This window comes from Perissodus microlepis, chromosome 22 (genome assembly GCF_051167445.1).
Source record: "Perissodus microlepis isolate ML-2025 ecotype Zambia chromosome 22, ASM5116744v1, whole genome shotgun sequence".
Lineage (NCBI taxonomy): Eukaryota > Metazoa > Chordata > Actinopteri > Cichliformes > Cichlidae > Perissodus > Perissodus microlepis.
In genome coordinates, this window is record NC_140481.1 from 17,297,791 (window position 1) to 17,319,422 (window position 21,632).

The 21,632-nt window shown below is 40.4% G+C and overlaps 5 protein-coding genes and 1 long non-coding RNA gene across 6 annotated transcripts; 1 reads left to right on the forward strand and 5 right to left on the reverse strand.

The window, feature by feature from the left end:
- LOC146362861 (uncharacterized) lies at positions 1-1,369 on the forward strand. The gene is made up of 2 exons (XR_014799153.1): positions 1-475; positions 584-1,369. It is a non-coding gene; the product is annotated as an uncharacterized LOC146362861 (long non-coding RNA).
- Positions 1,046-3,628, reverse strand: LOC146362862 (receptor-transporting protein 3-like). The gene is made up of 3 exons (XM_084918605.1): positions 3,519-3,628; positions 3,161-3,332; positions 1,046-2,686 (listed from the first exon to the last, which is right to left on the reverse strand). The coding sequence occupies exons 1-3, from the start codon at positions 3,592-3,594 to the stop codon at positions 2,338-2,340; spliced, it is 597 nt and encodes a 198-aa protein (XP_084774731.1). The 5' UTR covers positions 3,595-3,628; the 3' UTR covers positions 1,046-2,337.
- A 1,510-nt stretch (positions 3,629-5,138) lies between these two features.
- On the reverse strand, positions 5,139-6,664 carry LOC146362863 (receptor-transporting protein 3-like). The gene is made up of 3 exons (XM_084918607.1): positions 6,571-6,664; positions 6,212-6,383; positions 5,139-5,731 (listed from the first exon to the last, which is right to left on the reverse strand). The coding sequence occupies exons 1-3, from the start codon at positions 6,584-6,586 to the stop codon at positions 5,380-5,382; spliced, it is 540 nt and encodes a 179-aa protein (XP_084774733.1). The 5' UTR covers positions 6,587-6,664; the 3' UTR covers positions 5,139-5,379.
- Positions 6,665-7,034: 370 nt separating this feature from the next.
- Positions 7,035-8,852, reverse strand: LOC146362864 (receptor-transporting protein 4-like). Its single transcript, XM_084918606.1, has 3 exons — positions 8,489-8,852; positions 8,130-8,301; positions 7,035-7,649 (listed from the first exon to the last, which is right to left on the reverse strand). The coding sequence occupies exons 1-3, from the start codon at positions 8,502-8,504 to the stop codon at positions 7,295-7,297; spliced, it is 543 nt and encodes a 180-aa protein (XP_084774732.1). The 5' UTR covers positions 8,505-8,852; the 3' UTR covers positions 7,035-7,294.
- Positions 8,853-8,947: 95 nt separating this feature from the next.
- On the reverse strand, positions 8,948-10,139 carry LOC146362865 (receptor-transporting protein 4-like). Its single transcript, XM_084918608.1, has 3 exons — positions 10,048-10,139; positions 9,755-9,926; positions 8,948-9,557 (listed from the first exon to the last, which is right to left on the reverse strand). Exons 1-3 carry the CDS (start codon positions 10,055-10,057, stop codon positions 9,203-9,205), a joined length of 537 nt encoding a protein of 178 aa, XP_084774734.1. The 5' UTR covers positions 10,058-10,139; the 3' UTR covers positions 8,948-9,202.
- A 2,796-nt stretch (positions 10,140-12,935) lies between these two features.
- On the reverse strand, positions 12,936-16,060 carry LOC146362866 (receptor-transporting protein 3-like). The gene is made up of 3 exons (XM_084920005.1): positions 14,846-16,060; positions 14,344-14,515; positions 12,936-13,547 (listed from the first exon to the last, which is right to left on the reverse strand). Exons 1-3 carry the CDS (start codon positions 14,859-14,861, stop codon positions 13,208-13,210), a joined length of 528 nt encoding a protein of 175 aa, XP_084776131.1. The 5' UTR covers positions 14,862-16,060; the 3' UTR covers positions 12,936-13,207.
- Positions 16,061-21,632: the final 5,572 nt, after the last annotated feature.

Genomic DNA, 21,632 nt, shown 5'->3' on the forward strand with positions numbered 1-21,632 from the left:
CAAAGGGAAAAGCGTGTTGCGCATGCGCAGCACTAACTGTCACGCAGAGAGCTTTCACCGGATTGGTCGGCTGTCTGCGCTCGCTGGTTGGTTGGTTAAGGTCAATATCAGTTAAGAAAATAAAAATAATAATAATAATACTAATTTTAAAATGTAATTAAACTTTAAAAATCCGAGAAGAAAATTTAAAAAGAAAAAAGAGAAACAATAGCAACATTTATGATGACGTACATGAAGGCATGAGAAATACTTTATTTGTCCCATATTTGGGAAATTCTTTTTGTTTTAGCAGTAACGAAAACAGGAGACCTAGCTGGAGGTGCCAGAGCTGGAAATCCTAAGCCCAAAAGAACATTCATGGGTGTAGTGAAAGAGGACGTGCGAAGGAGTGGTATGAAGGCAGATGATGCTAGAGTGACCCCTACAGGAAGCAGCTGAAATGATGATGATGATCATCATCATCGTCATCATTTGTGTATGTTATTGGTTGCATGTAAATGCCTTTTATCTCTCTGATTTTGTTTATTGACCTACACCACAACTACAAATGTCTTTTAGTCACTCAGTCTTTTGGTGTCACCAGCTCCAACAGTGCTCTACCAGCAGACCAACAAACTACACTGCATTCTCAGCAACTGAGTGAAAGTCAAGCGCCATCATTTTGCTGCACGTGAGTTTTGGATACAGCCTCTGCATTTGGCCTTCCAGTTCAACATGTAGATGTGAATGCCTAGGTATTGGACTGCTCCATCAAGTCAACATCTTGTCCCAGGACAGAAACGGGGAATATAGCCATCCTCTTTCAGAAGCAGATGATTACTTCCAGACCACCCCACAAAATCACCCACCAGTGCGCTGTACTAGTAAAAACAACTGAACTGTTATGTTATTTGCCACAAAAACTTTGGGGTTAATTCCTTGTGTGAGTTTGACAAATTACCAGTGTGATATATATGAACATAAATGATTATAGGCCAGGAAAGCATTTTTATATCTTTGTCCCCTTACCCTGCACCCTGAGACAATGCACCACATTTTGATTGGCTCAACTTTACAAGTCATCACATGTGAGAAGTGCATCTAACCCTAGTAACACCTCAAAAAGGAACAGGAAATGCACAAGTGTATAAAAAGTTTAATATAAGAGCATAAAATGAAATTTCAACTTCAGTTTTGATATTGAGATATATGATCACACAGTCAAACCTTCAGCCTTTACAGCTTGTGCACATTTATCTATTTCGTTACAAAATGAATATCAAAGATTCCCCCAAAGATTTTGGTGGGATGTGATAACCACAGTTGCAATTTGGGAAATGAACAAGGCGAAACTTATTTATTTTCTTGTTTAATAAAACCTCTCCATAAACATCATAACTTCAGTGTGATACAATATAGAATTATATGCATAGATTGTAACACAAAGTGCAACTAACAAGAAAAAAAACTAGATCAAAGTACTGTTTGATGTAACTACTCTGTGTTTTTGAGCATGCAATGTAGGTACACATGCAGACATATAGTTTGCACACCTCTGTAATTAGTTTGTTATGTTGTGAGAATTTGGGGCCAATCAGAAATCTGCTTGTAAGTGTCTGAGTCATTCTGACCCATGAGCAGTGAAACGGTATCACGGCATTGTTAAAACTCCTGTTTTAATATATCAGCATCACATGTTTCATGTTTTTCATGTGAAACCTTTGTCTGCTAAACGTAACAAATACATGTGGTGAGAAAAAAAAGCATCAGATGAGTGGAATGATGACGCAATACTGATAAACCACCCATCCATACATCCATACATCTTCTTTCGCTTATCCGGGGCTGGGTGGCAGCAGCAGCCAAAGCAAAGAAGCCCACCTCCTCCAGCTTATCCGGGGGAACACCAAGGTGTTCCCAGGCCAGCCGAGAGATATAATCTCTCCAGCGTGTCCTGGGTTTGCCCCAGCCTCCTCCCTCCTGATAAACCAATTCAAGTAAAAGTACAGTAACTACAATTTTTGGATTATACCTCAAGACATCACACCAAACAACCCAAGAAAATAATCAGGACACACCTTCAGGTTGCACAAAGCCCAAAATAAACACACAACAGTGATGAAATCTTATTATTGCTAATGAAGGTTTTCATATTCCTTATTATTATCAATAACTTAGATAATGATGAATAAACCAGCTCATTAAGGAAACTTTTGTGTGTAAACTAGAAAAGAAAGATCTCAAGAAAACAGCAAACAATCAGACTGCCACTCTCTTTACACCTCGCTGTTGCACACACACACACACACACACACACACACACACACACACACACACACACACACACACACACACACACTACTTATCATTCTGATCATCCTGACAGCACAAGCCAAAACAACAGGCCTCACACAGGGTTTTTTCGTGGGGTTTGGACCTCCGTCTTGTAGCGCCTGAGTCACCTTCTTCATTCTCATCCTCCTCTCCATAGCAGTTCTTCCGGATTTCAGAAAACAATCTGAGCAGAGCCTCTTTCGCCTCTTCCTTGTAAAAACCGGGGAGATGAAAATTATCGTCTTGGCATCGCCGGCAGGCTTGTCCAAAAGGCCGCATGGTCACCGCCCCCTTACCGCCTCTCAGCCGATAACGGAACAAAAGCACCACACGCACCGAAGGCCAGATCCTCCTGCAGGATGCACACTGAAAACTGTGGGAGAAATTATGACTATAGACTCTGGTCAATGGTGATTTTTCAGGTTAGTAACTCTGCCTGTGTCCCATCAATGCTTTGAACTGATGTTTTTCAGTTTCAGATTGCCATGTCAGCGGAAAGCTTTAGTAATGATTCGCTGGGTCAACCATGCGAATCGTCAGAGTCATAATAAAGCAAGATAACTGTTTAATTATCGCTGTAACTAAATTGCAGAACCTGTTTTCCCCACAGAATAGCATTGTTTTAATACCATCCACTGCTGCTCCCTGTCACACAATAACCTCGACAGGTGACCCACCTGCTCCCGTGAACATGAATAAGGTGGAGACGGAAAAAGCACAAGACAATCTTTCTATTTATACCCACTACACTGAAAAATGATTGATGCCTTTTTCTTTCCAGCATAGTTTCTACTATTATTATTACATACAGTGTAAGGTAAATATGATTTTATTAAATTAAACATACTTTCCATAAGCGCAGTGGGAGAAGACCTTCCAGCCTCTCTTATTTTCTTTCTTGGATAATTTGTCTGTCTGTTTGTAGCTGAAGGTGAGCGACCATGGCTCTCCATAGTCCAGCGCATTATCCCCACAGAAGAGCTCCTCAAAGGTGTGTGTCCACAAGGAAGGAGCCCAAGCTGGACAAAGAGGAGAGGGAAGGACGTTAGGCTTATGCTATACAGGCAAATCACTCTTTTATTTGTCATTACAAGAACACAGGAAACGGTTTTAAACGCCTTGATCAAAACAAATATGCAATGCATTAATTACAAATCAATCACCCATATACGCGTTTAAAGAAACAAATAGTAGGCTGGTGTTACCTGTATATCTCGATGGTCTGATACATAAAGTCTGATATTTGGAGACCTTCTGGGAGACGAAATGAAACGTTGACATGAGACAGGGTTTGACTTGTGAATGCTGCTCTGCAGGCAGCCTCTGTTTATTTATGCGTGATGTGTGGAAAACGAAACTTAGAATTCACGTTCCGTCTAGCGACTTGTGCTGCTAGTGTGCGATAGTGCACATCTTGAACTCATACCAACTAAATACACGGCCAGTATTGCAGATACCAAACTTATAAAGGCTTATGTTAGGGAGAGCAGTGTGATCGTGATCTATGAGATGAATCATCAGCGGTTTTCCAAATTCTGAACACATTTTAATGATCTCTAAATCACCGTAACTTTTACTTTCATACTATATGAGCTACAGGTTATTTCTTGAGTCTATGAAAGGGCTGTGACAGTGGGCTCTGTCTCTGTGCCGAGAGTCTGGGCCATGTCTGGGGGATTTCCTTCCTCCTCTCTGCATTTATTTTTGCTGCTTGTTCCGGGTGAAAAGTCTCTTTTTCGTGCTCTTTCATATCTTTATATAAGTTGGTGTTTTTGCCACGGTAGAGAATTTCCTTCCAACACCCATTATTGTTTGCAATGTTTTAATCTACAGCTGTAAACCAGCTCAACGCGTCACTATGGCTCTGCTCAGTGCCGCTGAGTGACCGCAGGGCAACAACAACATAGGGAGTATGAGAGTGCACCTGCATGAGAGGAGAGGGGTCTCCTCTGATGAATGGGAGCAATGTACTGAAATTAAAGAAGGGAAACAAACTAAAGTATCAATCCTATCACCTTAGTATCGATTCGATATCAGTGTTGTATCGATATTATATCAGGATATATTTACCCACAGCTACCAGCGATGAGAAGGAACAGTTCATGTTTTTTGTTTTATTTGATTTTTATTTTTTATTTTTTTTATTTTTATTTTTTACAATAGTCAACACCTATGAGTCGTAAAAGAACTCGATTATGCGCTGAACTGCATGCGTCCCTGCTGAAACCCAAAGATGTTTAGTAGCGAGAAATAAAAGTTTTAACAGTCTTTTTAAAAGCAACAGGAAATAAACAAGTGTCACACAAGATGATCAAGATAAACTGTAGCTTCCTTTTATTCTTATAAGCCATTCAGATGTGACAGGCCTCAAACCAACACCGTGTTACATTCATATAGAGCAGAAAAAAAAACTAGATGAAATACTGTCTGATGCAGTCACTCCTTGTTTAAACATGTAGGTACACTGTTGCACACGTTTTTGAGGTACTTTGCATGCAGTTACTTTATCTGGGAGAATTTGCAAGACTGACTCTATAGCCTGCAGTTTAGTATGACTCCGGCTGTACCTTGGTTTGCTATGCTGTTAGAATTTGGGAGCATTCATAAGCTTCCCTGACAGCTAAAACTGACCATTGTTACTTCTATGGCATGTACGTTTTAGTATAATACCAGCATTTCTGGTTTCATGTTTTTACTTGTATCTGGTATGACTCTCAAATAAATGGGGTGGAAAAAAGATCTGATCTATAGATGAATGCGAAGTACAGCAATTTCTAGCATGTCTGCCACACAAAACAAATCCATAAAAAACCAAACACCATAAACAAGATCTGATCAGACTTTATTAATAGCCACAAAATACAATGAACGCACACAAAAGGGATATGATCATATACTGCACCATGAATGTGGATCGTACTCTTAAAACTGTTAACTTCACGTGCAAAACACATAGAGTATCCCAAAAGAGCGTCCCAGGAACCAGTAAACAAGAAAAGAGTTTCTCTGAGCACTTTTAGCACACGCGCGCGCGCGCACACACACACACACACATGCACACACACTCTAGTTGTCATCCAGACAGCAATGGCCCACACGGCATGCCTGGCACAGGTGGTTCTTGTGGGGTTTGGTCTTCTCTTCAGACTCTGATGATGGTCTTCCATTGTCTTCAGCCTTCTCCTCATCCTCCTCATGGTAGCAGTTTTTCCGAATTTTGTAAAACTGCCTGAGGAGGGCTTGTTCCACCTCTTTCTTGTCAAAACCAGGGAGATTGAACTTGTCACCTCTACAGCGAAGACAGGCCTGACCAAAAGGACGCATAATCACTGTCCCTTGGCCCCCCAGCAGCCGGTACCGGAACACCAACCTCACCTGCGCTGAATCCCAGGTCTTTTTGCAGGATACACACTGAAATCTGTGGAGAAATGATTACATGCTGTGAGGTACACATTTATTTTTATGTACTTACATTTCTAGCTTGCTTTTTCCACATGTAGTAACTGAGCCTCCCTATGAGTCTGTGGATCAAACAGTATTGTGTGGTTCTCTGAGTCACCATAAAGAACTTACATTTAGCAGCAGAACCAGTTTTTTAATCACAGAATGACATTGTTTTGATTCTGTGTACAACCTCCTCCCAGTCACACGATCATTTGTCAGAGAACCTGCACACTCATGTGATCAGAGAGAAGGTGGAGATGGAAAACTACAACTACACCCACAGTCTGAAACATGTTGCTTCCTTTTTTTCTTCTGGTTTTGCTATGCTGTTGCTATGAATTTATATATTTTTATATATTTTTAATATTTTTATGTTGTCTTGCTGTTGTTTCACGTTTTCAGTAACTATTACTTTACATATGTTAAAGTTTATATTGTTTGTAAGTTAACATACTTTCCGTTTGCTTGGTGAGTGGAGACCTTCCAGCCTTTCTTCCTCTCCTCATAAGTGATTTCATCTGTCTTGTTGTAGTTAACCTTAAGAGTCCACCGGTCTCCATAGTCCAGCTCACTGTCATCATCCAGCAGTTCATTGAAGGTGTCATACCACAAAGAAGGAGTCCATTCTGGACAGGAGAGGGAAATAAGTTAGGCTGATGATCTCAGTGAATCATACACTTTTACAGAGATCAGTGTTATTTAATGTTGTGTAAAAGCAGAAGAAATGGTGTGCTGTGATGTGCAAGTGATGCACACCTAATCAAAAGAAATGTTTCACTGCCGCAAAATAAAAAAATAAATTTAAAAAGTTACCTGTCGATGTGGCCATGTTTCTCGATGTTTTGGTCTGTGAACCCAAGAGCTTCCGGCTGATGCGATAAGTCGCTGATGCTTATCAAGTCGCGAATGTTGCTCTGCTGCACGAAGCATCTCTATTTACATCCTGAGAGCAGCTGTGCGTTTGGAAAACGAAACTTAACATAGTTTTAATTTTCCATGCAGTCATGGCCGACCTAAACAAACGGGTTACAACAGAGCATGCTGTTATTAAACTGGCTACAAGGCACATTTCATTATTTTAAAGATTAATTTTGGTGGGTGTGTGCTTTTCATGTCTAATCATGTGTACAAATCACTTGTAAATCATGTGTAGTTTCAACGTTAACCACATTTGAACTTCATCTAAAGTGTAGATGAGTGCGTCATGTAAAAGTGCAGTAATTTCTGCCTCACAAAACAAATCCAGAAAGTAATAAAATCCATAAAAGAAGACTTGATCAGACTTAAGACTTTATTAGTAGCCACAAATACAATGAAAACCACACAAAAGTAATAGAATCACATACAGTACAATAAATGTGTATCATATAAAGACTGGTAACTTTAAAATATGAAGGAAAGGTTTGTGTGCAAAATGCATTAAAAAATCCCAAAAGAACACCCAACACACCCACGCACGCACGCACGCACGCACATACACACACACACACACACACACACACACACGCACACACACACACACACACACACGCACACATTAATCATCATCTTCATCATCCACACAGCAAATGCCCATGCGGCATGCCTGGCACAGGTTCTTCTCGTGGGGTTTGGTCTTCGCTTCAGACTCTGATGATGATCTCCCACTATCTTCATCATCATCCTCCTCGTGGTAGCAGTTTTTCCGAATTTTGTAAAACTGCCTGAGGAGGGCTTGTTCCACCTCTTTTTCCGCGAAACCAGGGAGATTGGATTTGTTGCCTCTGCAGCGAAGACAGGCCTGACCAAAAGGACGCATAATCACTGTCCCTTGGCCCCCCAGCAGCCGGTACCGGAACACCAACCTCACCTGCGCTGAATCCCAGGTCTTTTTGCAGGATACACACTGAAATCTGTGGAGAAATGATTACATGCTGTGAGGTACACATTTATTTTTATGTACTTACATTTCTAGCTTGCTTTTTCCACATGTAGTAACTGAGCCTCCCTATGAGTCTGTGGATCAAACAGTATTGTGTGGTTCTCTGAGTCACCATAAAGAACTTACATTTAGCAGCAGAACCAGTTTTTTAATCACAGAATGACATTGTTTTGATTCTGTGTACAACCTCCTCCCAGTCACACGATCATTTGTCAGAGAACCTGCACACTCATGTGATCAGAGAGAAGGTGGAGATGGAAAACTACAACTACACCCACAGTCTGAAACATGTTGCTTCCTTTTTTTCTTCTGGTTTTGCTATGCTGTTGCTATGAATTTATATATTTTTATATATTTTTAATATTTTTATGTTGTCTTGCTGTTGTTTCACGTTTTCAGTAACTATTACTTTACATATGTTAAAGTTTATATTGTTTGTAAGTTAACATACTTTCCGTTTGCTTGGTGAGTGGAGACCTTCCAGCCTTTCTTCCTCTCCTCATAAGTGATTTCATCTGTCTTGTTGTAGTTAACCTTAAGAGTCCACCGGTCTCCATAGTCCAGCTCACTGTCATCATCCAGCAGTTCATTGAAGGTGTCATACCACAAAGAAGGAGTCCATTCTGGACAGGAGAGGGAAATAAGTTGGGCTGATGATCTCAGTGAATCATACACTTTTACAGAGATCAGTGTTATTTAATGTTGTGTAAAAGCAGAAGAAATGGTGTGCTGTGATGTGCAAGTGATGCACACCTAATCAAAAGAAATGTTTCACTGCCGCAAAATAAAAAAATAAATTTAAAAAGTTACCTGTCGATGTGGCCATGTTTCTCGATGTTTTGGTCTGTGAACCCAAGAGCTTCCGGCTGATGCGATAAGTCGCTGATGCTTATCAAGTCGCGAATGTTGCTCTGCTGCACGAAGCATCTCTATTTACATCCTGAGAGCAGCTGTGCGTTTGGAAAACGAAACTTAACATAGTTTTAATTTTCCATGCAGTCATGGCCGACTTAAACAAACGGGTTACAACAGAGCATGCTGTTATTAAACTGGCTACAAGGCACATTTCATTATTTTAAAGATTAATTTTGGTGGGTGTGTGCTTTTCATGTCTAATCATGTGTACAAATCACTTGTAAATCATGTGTAGTTTCAACGTTAACCACATTTGAACTTCATCTAAAGTGTAGATGAGTGCGTCATGTAAAAGTGCAGTAATTTCTGCCTCACAAAACAAATCCAGAAAGTAATAAAATCCATAAAAGAAGACTTGATCAGACTTAAGACTTTATTAGTAGCCACAAATACAATGAAAACCACACAAAAGTAATAGAATCACATACAGTACAATAAATGTGTATCATATAAAGACTGGTAACTTTAAAATATGAAGGAAAGGTTTGTGTGCAAAATGCATTAAAAAATCCCAAAAGAACACCCAACACACCCACGCACGCACGCACGCACGCACGCACGCACACACACACACACACACACACACACACACACACACACACGCACACATTAATCATCATCTTCATCATCCACACAGCAAATGCCCATGCGGCATGCCTGGCACAGGTTCTTCTCGTGGGGTTTGGTCTTCGCTTCAGACTCTGATGATGATCTCCCACTATCTTCATCATCATCCTCCTCGTGGTAGCAGTTTTTCCGAATTTTGTAAAACTGCCTGAGGAGGGCTTGTTCCACCTCTTTTTCCGCGAAACCAGGGAGATTGAATTTGTTGCCTCTGCAGCGAAGACAGGCCTGACCAAAAGGACGCATGATCACCGTCCCCTGGCCCCTCAGCAGCCGGTACCGGAACACCAAGACTACCCGCGCTGAAGCCCAGGTTCTTGTGCAGGATGCACACTCAAAACTGTGGAGAAACGATTAGACTGTGTTAGGTCCAAATATATTTTACGTACTTGCATCTATAACTTGCTCTTTCCACTTGAATAGCTACGACTCTGGTTGAAATAATACTGTGAGCGCCACATAAAGCGAATAAACACTCATGTATTCATATGACCTGCATATTTGAAAGTTTATAAATGCAGGACGTGCGGCACATACTTTCCACGGGCGCAATATGTGGAGACCTTCCAGCCTCTCCTCCTCTCCTCCTCGGTGACTCTGTCTGTCTGATTGTAGTTGAAGTTGAGAGTCCACCGGTCTCCATAGTCCAGCTCATTGTCCTCATTCAGCAGTTCGTTAAATGTGTCCAACCATAAAGAAGCGGTCCATTCTGGACAAGAGAAGACGATAAGTTAAGCTGATGCTGTCACAAAGCAAAGCGGTCTGTTTTACAGTACACCAAAGATCCAAGCAACCAGCACAGGTGCAAATTCTAAACTAAACCATGTTACCTGTGTCCATGTTGATCGATTGTCTGTTAACTGAAGAGCTTCCAGCTGATGCGATGAGTCGCTGATGTTGTTCGAGTGGTGAATGTGGCTCTGCTGCTGGAGCGTCTCTGTTTATATCCTGAGAGCAGCTGTGCGTTTGGAAAACGAAACTTAACATCGCTTTCATTTTCCATGCAGCCATGTCCGACCTAAACAAGCCGGTTACAATACAGTGTGCTCTTATTTAACTGGCTACAAGGCACATTTAATTATTTTGTAGATTTTTGGTGGCTGTGGGTGAAAACTGAATTGGCTAAAAGGGTATCAGTGTATGATCGCCGCCTAACATCACGGGCAAAAGTCAGTCGGTCACCTTTGTGCAGTCAAGAACAGTCAAGAACTACACAACCTCTTTTGCTTTTCATGTCTAATCATGTGTACTAATCACTTATAAATCACGTGTAATTTCAACGTTAACCACATTTGAACTTCATCTAGATGATTGCGATAAACAGGTAAACTGAGATTATTCATGTAAAAGTGCAGTAATTTCTGTCTCACAAAACAAATCCAGAAAGTAATAAAAGCCATAAAAGAAGACTTGATCAGACTTAAGACTTTATTAGTAGCCACAAATACAAAGAAAACCACAAAAGTAATAGAATCACATACAGTACAATAAATGTGTATCATTTAAAGACTGGTAACTTTAAAATATGAAGGAAAGGTTTGTGTGCAAAATGTATCTCAACACACACACACACACACACACACACACACACACACACACACACACACACACACACACACACACACACACATTAGTCATCATTCTCATCATCCACACAGCAAATGCCCATGGTTCTTCTCGTGGGGTTTGGTCCTCGCTTCAGGCTCTGATGATGACCTCCCACTATCTGCATCGTCATTCTCCTGGTGGTAGCATTTTTTGTAAAACTGCCCGAGGAGGGCGTGTACACCTTCTCAGGTGTGTGTTTGGAAAACGAAACTTCATTTTCCATGCAGTCTCCGCTATTGCATCATTTACTTGGACTTTTTCCTCTCGATTCAGTGTAGTTTCAGTTCATTTCCAGAGTGTTTGCTCTTTTCAGTTTAGTTTTTATTGTTTGCAAATGTTTCAGTTTCAGTTTTAGTTTTTATCTTTCATGCACGGAGGACATATGTCAGAGGCAAGAACATCTGTACAGGTACAACAATAAAAACAAGCAGCGACTCTTAGTCCTGTAGACAACCATAGTCTCAATAAATGCCTCACCAGGCAAGTTTTTATTATTAATACTCATTTATTTACTTATTCATTTATTTCAATAAACTAACAGATACTGAAACTCAGGATATTTCATGTTCCTATTCTGGGCTTCTCTGCTCGGGCTGCTGCCCCTGCAACCCGGCGGAAGTCTCAGCTGACTGCAGGTTGATCAGTGGTTGTTAATCAATGGTCATGAGTATTTGCATAATTATGATGAAGGAACTGACCTCACAGCCCTTTGTTCCTTCAGTGGGCTGGTTTCAGTCATTGTGCAAATGTACTGTTTATAAGGTTGGGGAAACCTGCAGCCAGCTGAGACTGAATAAGTCACTTGGATGAGTGACGAAACGTTTCTCCCACTGAAAACGCTACGTCCAGATGAACAGAATCAACTTCTGGACAGATAGGATAAACTGAATCAAATGATAGTGCACTATCACTGCTGCTCATATCAGGAAGTGCATCCAGTGCAAAACCTGTGCCACGTCAAAAGATGCAGATATGGGAAATAAAGGAGCTCCTGCAGGAGTCAGGAGAGTGTCCTGAAGTGTTACTTATTACCTGACATAAACAACTGCTTAAATATGAAGTTGAGTTTTCTCATGTGTTCTTGATTCTCCTGTGACTTTCCTCTGCGCTGTGGCATTTTTATCTGAAAGCGCTTCACACCCGTGGGGAATTTTCTCCTGTGTATTTTGTAAAAACACCCCGGAGCACAGTCACCTTCAGCAAAACTGCTGCATGTCTGTCCTGATAAGCTCTGTGATAACTATAATCTTTGGCTCATTCCTGAATGTTTGGATGAAGAAGAAAGCTTATCAAACTTTTTTTTAATTGTTTTTACCCAGTTTTAGAACTTCACAGGTGATTTTTACTGTTGTCTATTAATTTCTAGTAAATTAAGGGGAAATAATATATATTTAGTATTATGTCTGTATTAATGATGCTTTGGATGCATTTTATACTTGTGCCTCTGTGTTCTGTGGTTACACAATATTTGTGCAAAAAATAATGAATGAAAATAATTGAAATGTTTGTAAATTATTCTTTGAAAGTGAAAATATGCTCTAAACTTTTGCTGTTAAATATTTTTTGCTGCTCTCCCTTTTTAACTTTACACGGTAACAACAATAGAAAATTAAAATAAATGAAAACAATGCAAGGTGCTCAGAATAGAAAGCCTGAAGTCATCAAACCAGTATTTGTGCACACGTATGTCAGTTTAGTAGTTCAGGCTTTAACATTCCTGTGGACTCGAGCTTCCTGTGGTGTTTTATATTTTTATGTGTAGTTTAAGTTTATTATCACGTTCCCATAAAAAAAAAAAAATCAAGGCCAGCAGTTTTGTAGCTCAGCTCAACATAATGACAGTGCTGGATTTTTCCATATTTGACTCAGGTTACTCTAAATTTGTGTTACGTGCAAATAAATCCTTCCTGAACCAAATCTTTCCTCTCGTCAGACATCTTGAAACATCTGCAGGAACTTTTTTTGGGCAGTTCTGTTGAAGGATGATCTAAATTAATTTCAGCTTCTATAAAATCCCATCCCATAAATCCCATTTATTCTCATGTCTATTACAGTAAAAGATGAATTCAAGAAAAATAAAAAAAATAGATCGGAGAAACCCAACTTGATCACAATTTCACAAAATTTTATTACTTAATTAGTACGAATACAATACAATTAAAAAATATAGAAAATTTATCATATCTGGTGATTGGTCCTGTTTTTTGTTGTTGTTTTTTTACCACACCAAGAACCTTCATAACAATAAAAAGCCTTTAAACTTCAAATTGCTGAAGAAAATTTCATGTGCAAACTGGAAAAGGAGGCTGTCATGGCACTCACACTTTGATAGACACACACACACGCGCACACACACACACACAAACACGCATGCACACACTTCTAGCTGTCATCCTGACAGCAAATGCCCATACAGCATGCCTCACACAGGCTGTCCTCGTGGGGTCTGGTCCGCACTACGGTGGACTCTGTGGATGACACATCGTCGTCATCATCATCCTCGCCGTAGCAGTTCTTCCTGATTTTGGCAAACACCCTCAGCAGAGCATGTTCCACCTCATTCTCGGAAAATCCACCAAGCTCAAAACCATCTTGGCACCGACGACAGGCCTGACCGAAGGGCCGCATGATCACCGTCCCGCGGCCCCTCTGAAGCCGGTACCGGAACAACACCACCACTCGTGCTGAGGGCCAGGTCTTTCTGCAGGACGCACACTGAAATCTGTGGAGAAGTGATTAGATACAGAGCACAGAGTTATTTTCAGCCTAGTAGTTATCGCTAACCTTGCTATCTCAGTGCAGGTGTTCACTTTTCCCATATCGCAGCTGCTTTATCATATTGCTCTTCTAAACCGTATGACTTTCCAGCCAGATGACTTTATAGGGGAGGGTGGATGGGGCCAGTATGGGTGAGGTTGGATGGAAGGATGATGACAAATCACCACAGGCCAAATCAGTCCTTTTTCCCTTCTTTCTCACGCTTATCATTTGCTTATTGAGGTGTGACTGCCACGTAGAGATAAACCACGAGGAATAAGAAATGATAAGACTTTTTGTGCAATCCTCAGTTCTGTTTCTAGAAAATGAACTGCTTCTTTCCCCCCTTGTTCCTCATTAATTAAATGACTGTTGTGCTTCCTTTGAGTGGAAAACAGACTTAGAGACACACAAGGCTTTAGTGGGCAGTCTGGCACCTCGTGGGTCCAACTTTCTTTCTGATTTTAGGTTAGAAGAAGAAACTCGCTCAGGTAACTTATTTAACCAGGTGGCAGAACAAGTTTCTCTCCATTTGAGTAGACAGCTTTGTGAGACAGCTGTCACACAGACATGTCATCAGATCAGCTGTTTGCTCATGTGGACAGGAATGGGTGGAGACTGTGTAACCATAGCAAGGAAATGTTTGTATCTATGTCTCCTTTGCAGCATATTTATTAATAATGTACGTGACTGTTACCTCACATAGGCTCTATTTGAAGGAAATTAACACAAGAAATTTTGACAGTATTCAGGGAACGTACTTTCCACGGGCACAGTGGGCATAAACCTTCCAGCCTCTTTTCCTCTCGTCCTTGGTGACTGCGTCTGTCTGGCTGTAGCTAAAGTTGAGAGTCCACTGGTCTTCATAATCAAGCTGATTGTCTTCATACAGCAGCTCATTAAAGACATCCAACCATAAAGCAGGAATCCATTCTGCACAAAGGAGTAAAAAAAGAAAAAGAAAAACTAAGAACACAAAAACAAACTAAACTAGACAACATCACTGTCATTTGGATAGAAAAAAGAAAAAAAAATGTAAAAAATGCAGACAGTGAAAAATAAATGTAAAAAAATCATCAAGCTCATCAAAAAGCTGTTTTCCCCTCCTCTGTTTTAAATTAAGAAGTCTGACTCTTTAACACTGCTATTTAAATGCTGACGCAGCAGCCATGGTGATCAAAACAAACACTGCAAGAAATTAAAAAAATGGTTTTTTTCCACCTCATATTAATAAAATACTTAATGAAATAAATGATGTCTTACCTGTGGATCTGCCCATGCTGCTCGGCTGTGGATTAACTCTGTCCGCTGAGGTGAAACGTCGACGTGAAATAAGCAGCGTTTGATTCGTGAATGTTGATCTGCAGGCAGCTTCTGTATATATGCTCTAATATCAGCTTTGGCGTGGAATCGAAACTTAACATCAGTTTCATTTTCCCTTCAGTCTGTGCGAAAATATGACGCAGAGCTCGCGAAACATCAACAACATAAACAAAGTGTTTGCGCCACAGTTTGATCCCAGTTTTCCTGACTTTTGAATATGCGTGCCCTATTTTAGAAGTGGATTTTATGAATAATCTACAGCACTGAATCATGCACAGAGTCGTCAAAACATTAAAAAAGGGTAGCACAATAATGTGAGACTCGGTTAAAAACATGATTTCATTTGTAGCAATATCAGTGAAAGTGTAACAATAAACCTCAGAATTACAAGATGGGAGTTAACAACAGTTTATTTATTTATCATTTTCCACAATTGATCAATTATTTTACCCTTTTCAAGAGCTCCTTTTGTATTTTTAATTTTATTGCTATCAATTCTAAGGAAAAACACGTTTAGTCGCCTTCGTCAGTGGATTGCGTTTATTATTCGAGGTTTTTGTTACATTTTGAAGAGATTTGCAAACTATTTTAAACTTCAGCTAAGAACACGTTCAAGTTCCGCCCAGTAGAGGGCAGTATAACACAGATAGCTAACACCATGCTCCACTGCTGATGATCCTCTGGAGCTCAGTGGAAACAAGTCTTTAAGGACTCTGGACTCCAGTCATAAGATGGTTTCTTCTAAGCAGGATCAGCTTTCCATTACGATACGTAAGCGTGGTTACATATAACATATTTAGTATGGCTGGAAAGCTGGGGAGAGGAACCACATAAGGTCGTACTGATGACTCTAAATGACCCCCACAAAAGTCATCTGCTAAAAACGTCCACAGATATTTTCTGTCTTCAGTGATCAGGGTACATTTCTCTAAATCCAGTCATAGGTCGAACTGTCTCGTCAGCCTGTTTTGTGGCAGATAGCCATCATTACATCGCTGCATGTTTACACCTTTAACATTCTTAGTCACCTGCTGGTCTGCAGTTTCATCCTGCAGCCCACATATGACACTTTGGCAGAGTTCAAGTCAGAGTTATTAGTACAAACAGAACCTCTTGAGATTTGCAGTCGTGGTCAGAAGTTTGTATCCACTCATTAGTGACTTAAATCTTAATGTGATTTTGAGCTTTTGATGAATTCTTTGAACTGTTCTTTTTCCAGGGTCGAATGACTGTATATCACACATCTTTAATAATAATTGGGTGCACAAGTATTAATTTACTTTGGATTTTCTCTAATCCCCACAGGATCAAAATTATATATACACTCACTTGGGTCTTTTAGTAAGTGGTGCTGAAGGCTCTATAGTGTACTTTAATTTAAAATAGCCAAGAGCTGTAAACATCACATGACTGACTACAACTGGCAGTTTCTCTTTGCAATCATAAAAAGGATTTGCGTAACTGCACTCACTGGATTGACTGATACTCAGAAGAACAGGAAAGTTCAAGATCCATTTCCAAACAAGTACTGATTCCAAGATCATCAGTTCATACATTTGCAAGTACAAGTTTATTCAGATATGTCGCTACTTTGCCAAGGTCTCTGGGAAGACCCAATCTGTCACCCTCAGTGACAAGAAATTGGTTTGGAAAAAAAGCAATTGCGCCAAGATTGACCACGAAGGAGAGGTCACGTGCCTGTCAAGCATGGTGGTGGTAGCATCATGCTGCAGGGCTGTTTTATTGCTAGTGGTACAGGTACAGTGCACAAAGTGGATGCACTTCTTCAGCGTCTTTTCAAATCTAAGGTAGGTGTTGGGTGTACCAACAAAACTGGTTTTGGATTGGATAAAGCAGATTAACCTTAAGCTTTTGGCTTTTCAAAACACCAACCTCAACCCTACTGAAAATTTGTGGACTAGGCTGAACAGCCATGTACGTGCCAGTAGATCAACCAATCTAAATGAACTCTCCTGCCAAGAAGAGAAGTCAAATATCAAGCCAGAATAGAACCAGAAGCTTGTTGTTGAAGTGCAACTTTCAAAGGCGCAGAGAAATGACAAAATATTAGTGGGGCTGTATGTATGGATACTTCTGACTCTGTATGGATTAGAGAAAATCCAAAAATAAATTCAAACTTGTGCACCCAATTCTTGTCTTTTAAAGTTATTAACGATGTTAACGGTACAGTCATTCCACTTTGGAAAAAGAACAGCTCAAAGAAATTATTAAAAGCCCTAAAATTACCATGGCATTCAAGTTCAAGGTGAGTGCCTCTAAACTTCTGACCACAACTGTGAATCTGAAGCACGTTTCATGTCTAATAAGGTTCATCCAAAACCACATTATAAAGGTCTGAACTTCACTTAGGAGTCAGCAGTGATCCGTGAGGTCCTGGAACAAATCTGTCTTGTCTGGTGACATTCATATCCAAAGCTGGACCAAGCCCTCTAAAATATGTCATATTACCTGATATAAAACTATATTTAAAACCCCCCCAAAAAATAGTTGTTAAAGGGAAGGCCTCGGATGTTCTTGTTTTCCTTTCCTTTTTGATTGACTGAGCAGCAGCAGGTCACAGCAGGCTTTCGGTCGAAAGGCATCCAGCTTTGATAAATCAGCCCCTTGTTTGCTCAGACTTTGTGTCCGTCTGTCTGTGAAGTTATGCACATTGTTTCATAAATAATCATTACCATCACGTGTGACAGGTGGTAATAATAGCGTTAAAACGACAACACCTGCCCAAAGTATGCAGTGGCGCTGGTCTGTCATTTATCTGCATCGCACCAGGAACACATACTTACTGTAAATGAAAACACTGCACTCTCATTGGGGACTTTCCTTCTACCTGAGCTGTTTATAGTTCATAACAAGGGCCCGCCCAGTACTAAAAATGAACAGAGTCTCCTTGGAAGGCTTTAGGCGTCAGGCTTCAGGCTCTGGATGAAGCAGAAACGCACACAGTCACACGCCAGTTTGTCAAGCTCATTAAATTAATTTTAGATCCAATTGACAGGGATTATGCAGGTGTCATCTTTTGGAACAACATAAAAAATATAATCAGGTCATTAAACACTCGGATGCACCAATATTTATCAATATTTATCATCAGACCCTGGGTAGTAATGGTGAATGCAGTGTTGTATTGTTAGCATTAGACTCCACGTTTACTCAAACTCCACAGAAACACAGCTCCCCCCCACACAGCCACCTACAGTACAGTGTACTGTACAGCGTTGGGCACCTTTCCTCTCGGCACAGTGGTGTAAAGATGACCTCAAAGCCTCTGGCTCCGGGGAGTCACCTTATACTCCGGTGTGACATTACATCGTGAGAAAAGCATGCTGGGAAAGCTCACAGAGCGCAGTGTGGAGACAGACAAAGAAGGGCACACTCAAAGAGCAACCTCCTCTTATTGTTGCTCCTAGAAAATGGTGATTAAGTCTGCACTGGAAGCTGCAGCAGATATGGACACACACGGTGATAAGACATGAAGTCAGATACAGATACTCCTGATTTTGACTCATATCACTCTGTTCTGCACTCTGAGACTAAAGGAAAAAATGTGACTATGAAACGGTCACAAAGAGAAAAATGCCATGGTTTATTAGGGTCTCCTAGCAACACAACAGTACAGCCTTCACAACAGTTAATATTCAGTTCTTGTTTGGTTGACTGATCACATGACGTGAACTTTGCGGTGGTTTTGGGGCTTTTGGTGCTTTTGAATTGCTTCGTATTATACACACAAGTACAGCACCATGAACATAAATGGGATGGACAAAAATGAGAAACGCCTCCTATAATGGCATAAACACAACTGTGACAATCATCCCCGAAATGCATTAATTAACAAGAGGGTTTATATCACACCATCCATACTAATACTAACCTTTTATGAGCTGTTATAGCATTACATGATTTCATATAAATGGATCAGCATCTTTTGTTACCTCATATACTGATAAAATAATTATGAATTTATGGCTATTATTTCTATCACATCTAGTTATATTTCATTTAATGTAGTTTTCATCTTTTTTTTAAGATAACATATTTCCCATATCGGTTCACCTCTGCTGTAATAAGTGCAAAAGTCTTGAGCCACACCCAATTTCTTTACCTTTTGCTCCCAGGAGGGCCAGCCAGTCGTGAGCAATGGTTCTCTGTGCTTTCTGAAGGTTTTTCAAAGTTTTTCCTTGGACATTGGCTGCCTTTTCTCTTATTTTCAGTCCAGTCCTTGTAACTGGCCATTTTCAGAGAGTCTTGTTTGTGTTTTTACTTATTATACTTCTTAAAACCGACGTATGAATCAGCATCAGCGTAAAAAGGCATCCCTAACTCAAGGGATGAACCTGTGTTGTGTTTACACTTAACAGAGAATCAAGGAATCAATTCTACATTTTCTTTAGACATTTTATTTGGAGAGGTATTCTCAAAAACTAATTAACAAAAAAAAAGTTTATCTGGCAAATATTGACTTTCAAGATCCTTCAATAAGTCGCTGCACCTATTTTTCATTTTCCTGGCAAAGCATAAAGAAATGAGGAGTGACTCTTTTGCTCTATCTATCTATCTATCTATCTATCTATCTATCTATCTATCTATCTATCTATCTATCTATCTATCTATCTATCTATCTATCTATCTATCTATCTATCTATCTATCTATAAAAAAAAAGTCACAGGATTTCTTCTTCTTCATCTAATTCTACTGTCAATATTGAAGAAGCCTTGTCAATAAAGGTTTTTTGAATTCAAATATATACCTGACACAGCCTACTAAGCCAGCCCTGCTAAGGTGCAAGCTTGGATTTAGCTCCTGTCTGGACCTGCATACCTGTTCCAAGCCGGCTGGGTGACTCAAGAGAGGGAGGAGATCAGGGGGGAAGAGAGGGGTTGAGCAAGGAAGAGAGAGTGTGTAAAAAAGAGAGAGGGAGCGAGAAAGCGAGAGAGAGGTTGGGTGTGGTGAGATGCCTTGAGCACATTCCTGGCAGCTGCCGCGCCCTGTGTTTCAGCGTCTTTGTACCTGCTAGTGTTTGTTATCAGTCGATCATACTTTCTCTCATGGCCCTCACTTTGAGTTCACAAACATGCATATAGTATGGTTTGCCTTGTCTGCACTCACACAGCTGTATGCACACACTTCTTAAGTCCATTGTGCTTAAAGCGCGAGCTCGGGAATATGGCCACTGCAGCGTATGTGAGTACATGAGTACTTTACAGATTAGGACATGGATGAACAGGCAGACACTCAAACAGGAGACACACCCTCAGGAACAGGACTGAACATAAGCCATAACTCTGTGTGTAGGTGTGTGTGTGCGTGTGCGTGCGTGCGTGCTATCAGGGGCCTATCAAAGAAGGTGTGTTCTTTATGATAGATGATAGATGATTCAGGACAAAGGACAGCCAAAGTGCGCACCAACACACACATTTCTACCTGCACAGCACTTTGTTTAATGTTATCACTACCGGTGCATTCGAGTACAGGTGGAGAGCCCAGAGAGAGTGAAAAGGCAAACAAAAACAGACAAAAGAAAAGTTAAACTGATAAAAGACTGAAACTGAATGCATTTACTTTGTATCAGGAGGAAACACATCACAATAATAATTCATGTTTTCAAGTTTCAGAAAAATCCAAATCCAACCTCATCTCCAGATGATGGGTGGCAGAAATGACCCTGGATCCGTGTGGGATTTGAGGGCGACAAACTGTTGGTAGTGCCTGCAGAAACGACTTTGTTACAGTGGGCTCTTATAGGAAATGAGAACTCTGGAAGTCTGCTGAGTCAGCACTGGTGTTTTGCCATGGAGAAAAACAGCACACTGACTCATTTACAAGGATTCAGACAGGAACATGTTCTCCAAAGAAACCACTTTTTCCTTTAAAGCAGCCAATGTAGCATTTGCAGAAGACAAACTTCTCCCTAACTGCCCATTTGGTGTATTTTTGTAAAATGAGGAATCCCCGATTTAAGAGGATGCTGTGGTTTTAGCAGTTACAGTAAAATGCATTAAAGGTAGCGAGGAATAACTATGAAAGATCTTAAACACGGCAGCATAACATCTGATCGTGACAAAGCAAATGAAGCTGTACACAGCAGAATTGTCTTTACTTGAAAAATGCTTCACATTTTGCCTCAAAGAAATGAAACAGGATCAATTTAATTTTTGGTTTTAATGTGCAGTGGACTAGGATATGTTACAGGAACTTAACATGGTATAACAAAATAAAAGAGCAACATTTAATATAAGTTAAAAGCACTTTACTTAATTTAATACCTGAAATGAGTAAAGAAAGTCAACAGCTTATTTATGCAAGATAATTCATAATTTTATTTGGGGGGGGGGGTTATATTGGTTGGGTCTTATGATTGCGGGGGCCATAACCCCCCTAACCCCTCTGGAAATTACGCCCCTGCTAAGCACAATTGGGCAACATTTATATATTAGACAGCTGCTTTTAAACACTTGTAACAGATGGATAGCAGCACCAGGGAAAGGCAAGGTTGATCTGCTATGATGTATGGTTTGGAGATTGTGGCACTGACAAAAATACAATAGGCAGAGGTGAAGATGTTGGGATTTTCATTGGAGTGATTTGAATAGCGACAGCTCAGGTTCAGGAGTTTGGAGCTAAAGACAGGGCAGGCTGAGATTGTCTGGACATGTGCAGAGGAGAGATCTTTGATGCACTGGACAAAGGATGTTAAATATGTAGCTG

Coding starts and splice junctions, on each gene's coding strand:
- LOC146362862 (XM_084918605.1), bottom strand. CDS start 3,594: ATGTCAACGTTTCATTTCGTCTCCCAGAAGGTCTCCAAATATCAGACT. Junction 3,333..3,518: donor CAGACCATCGAGATATACAG/GTAACACCAGCC, acceptor CTCTTTGTCCAG/CTTGGGCTCCTTCCTTGTGG. Junction 2,687..3,160: donor TCCCACTGCGCTTATGGAAA/GTATGTTTAATT, acceptor TTTCTCCCACAG/TTTTCAGTGTGCATCCTGCA.
- LOC146362864 (XM_084918606.1), bottom strand. Junction 7,650..8,129: donor ACTCACCAAGCAAACGGAAA/GTATGTTAACTT, acceptor ATTTCTCCACAG/ATTTCAGTGTGTATCCTGCA.
- LOC146362865 (XM_084918608.1), bottom strand. Junction 9,558..9,754: donor ACATATTGCGCCCGTGGAAA/GTATGTGCCGCA, acceptor GTTTCTCCACAG/TTTTGAGTGTGCATCCTGCA.
- LOC146362863 (XM_084918607.1), bottom strand. Junction 5,732..6,211: donor ACTCACCAAGCAAACGGAAA/GTATGTTAACTT, acceptor ATTTCTCCACAG/ATTTCAGTGTGTATCCTGCA.
- LOC146362866 (XM_084920005.1), bottom strand. Junction 13,548..14,343: donor GCCCACTGTGCCCGTGGAAA/GTACGTTCCCTG, acceptor ACTTCTCCACAG/ATTTCAGTGTGCGTCCTGCA.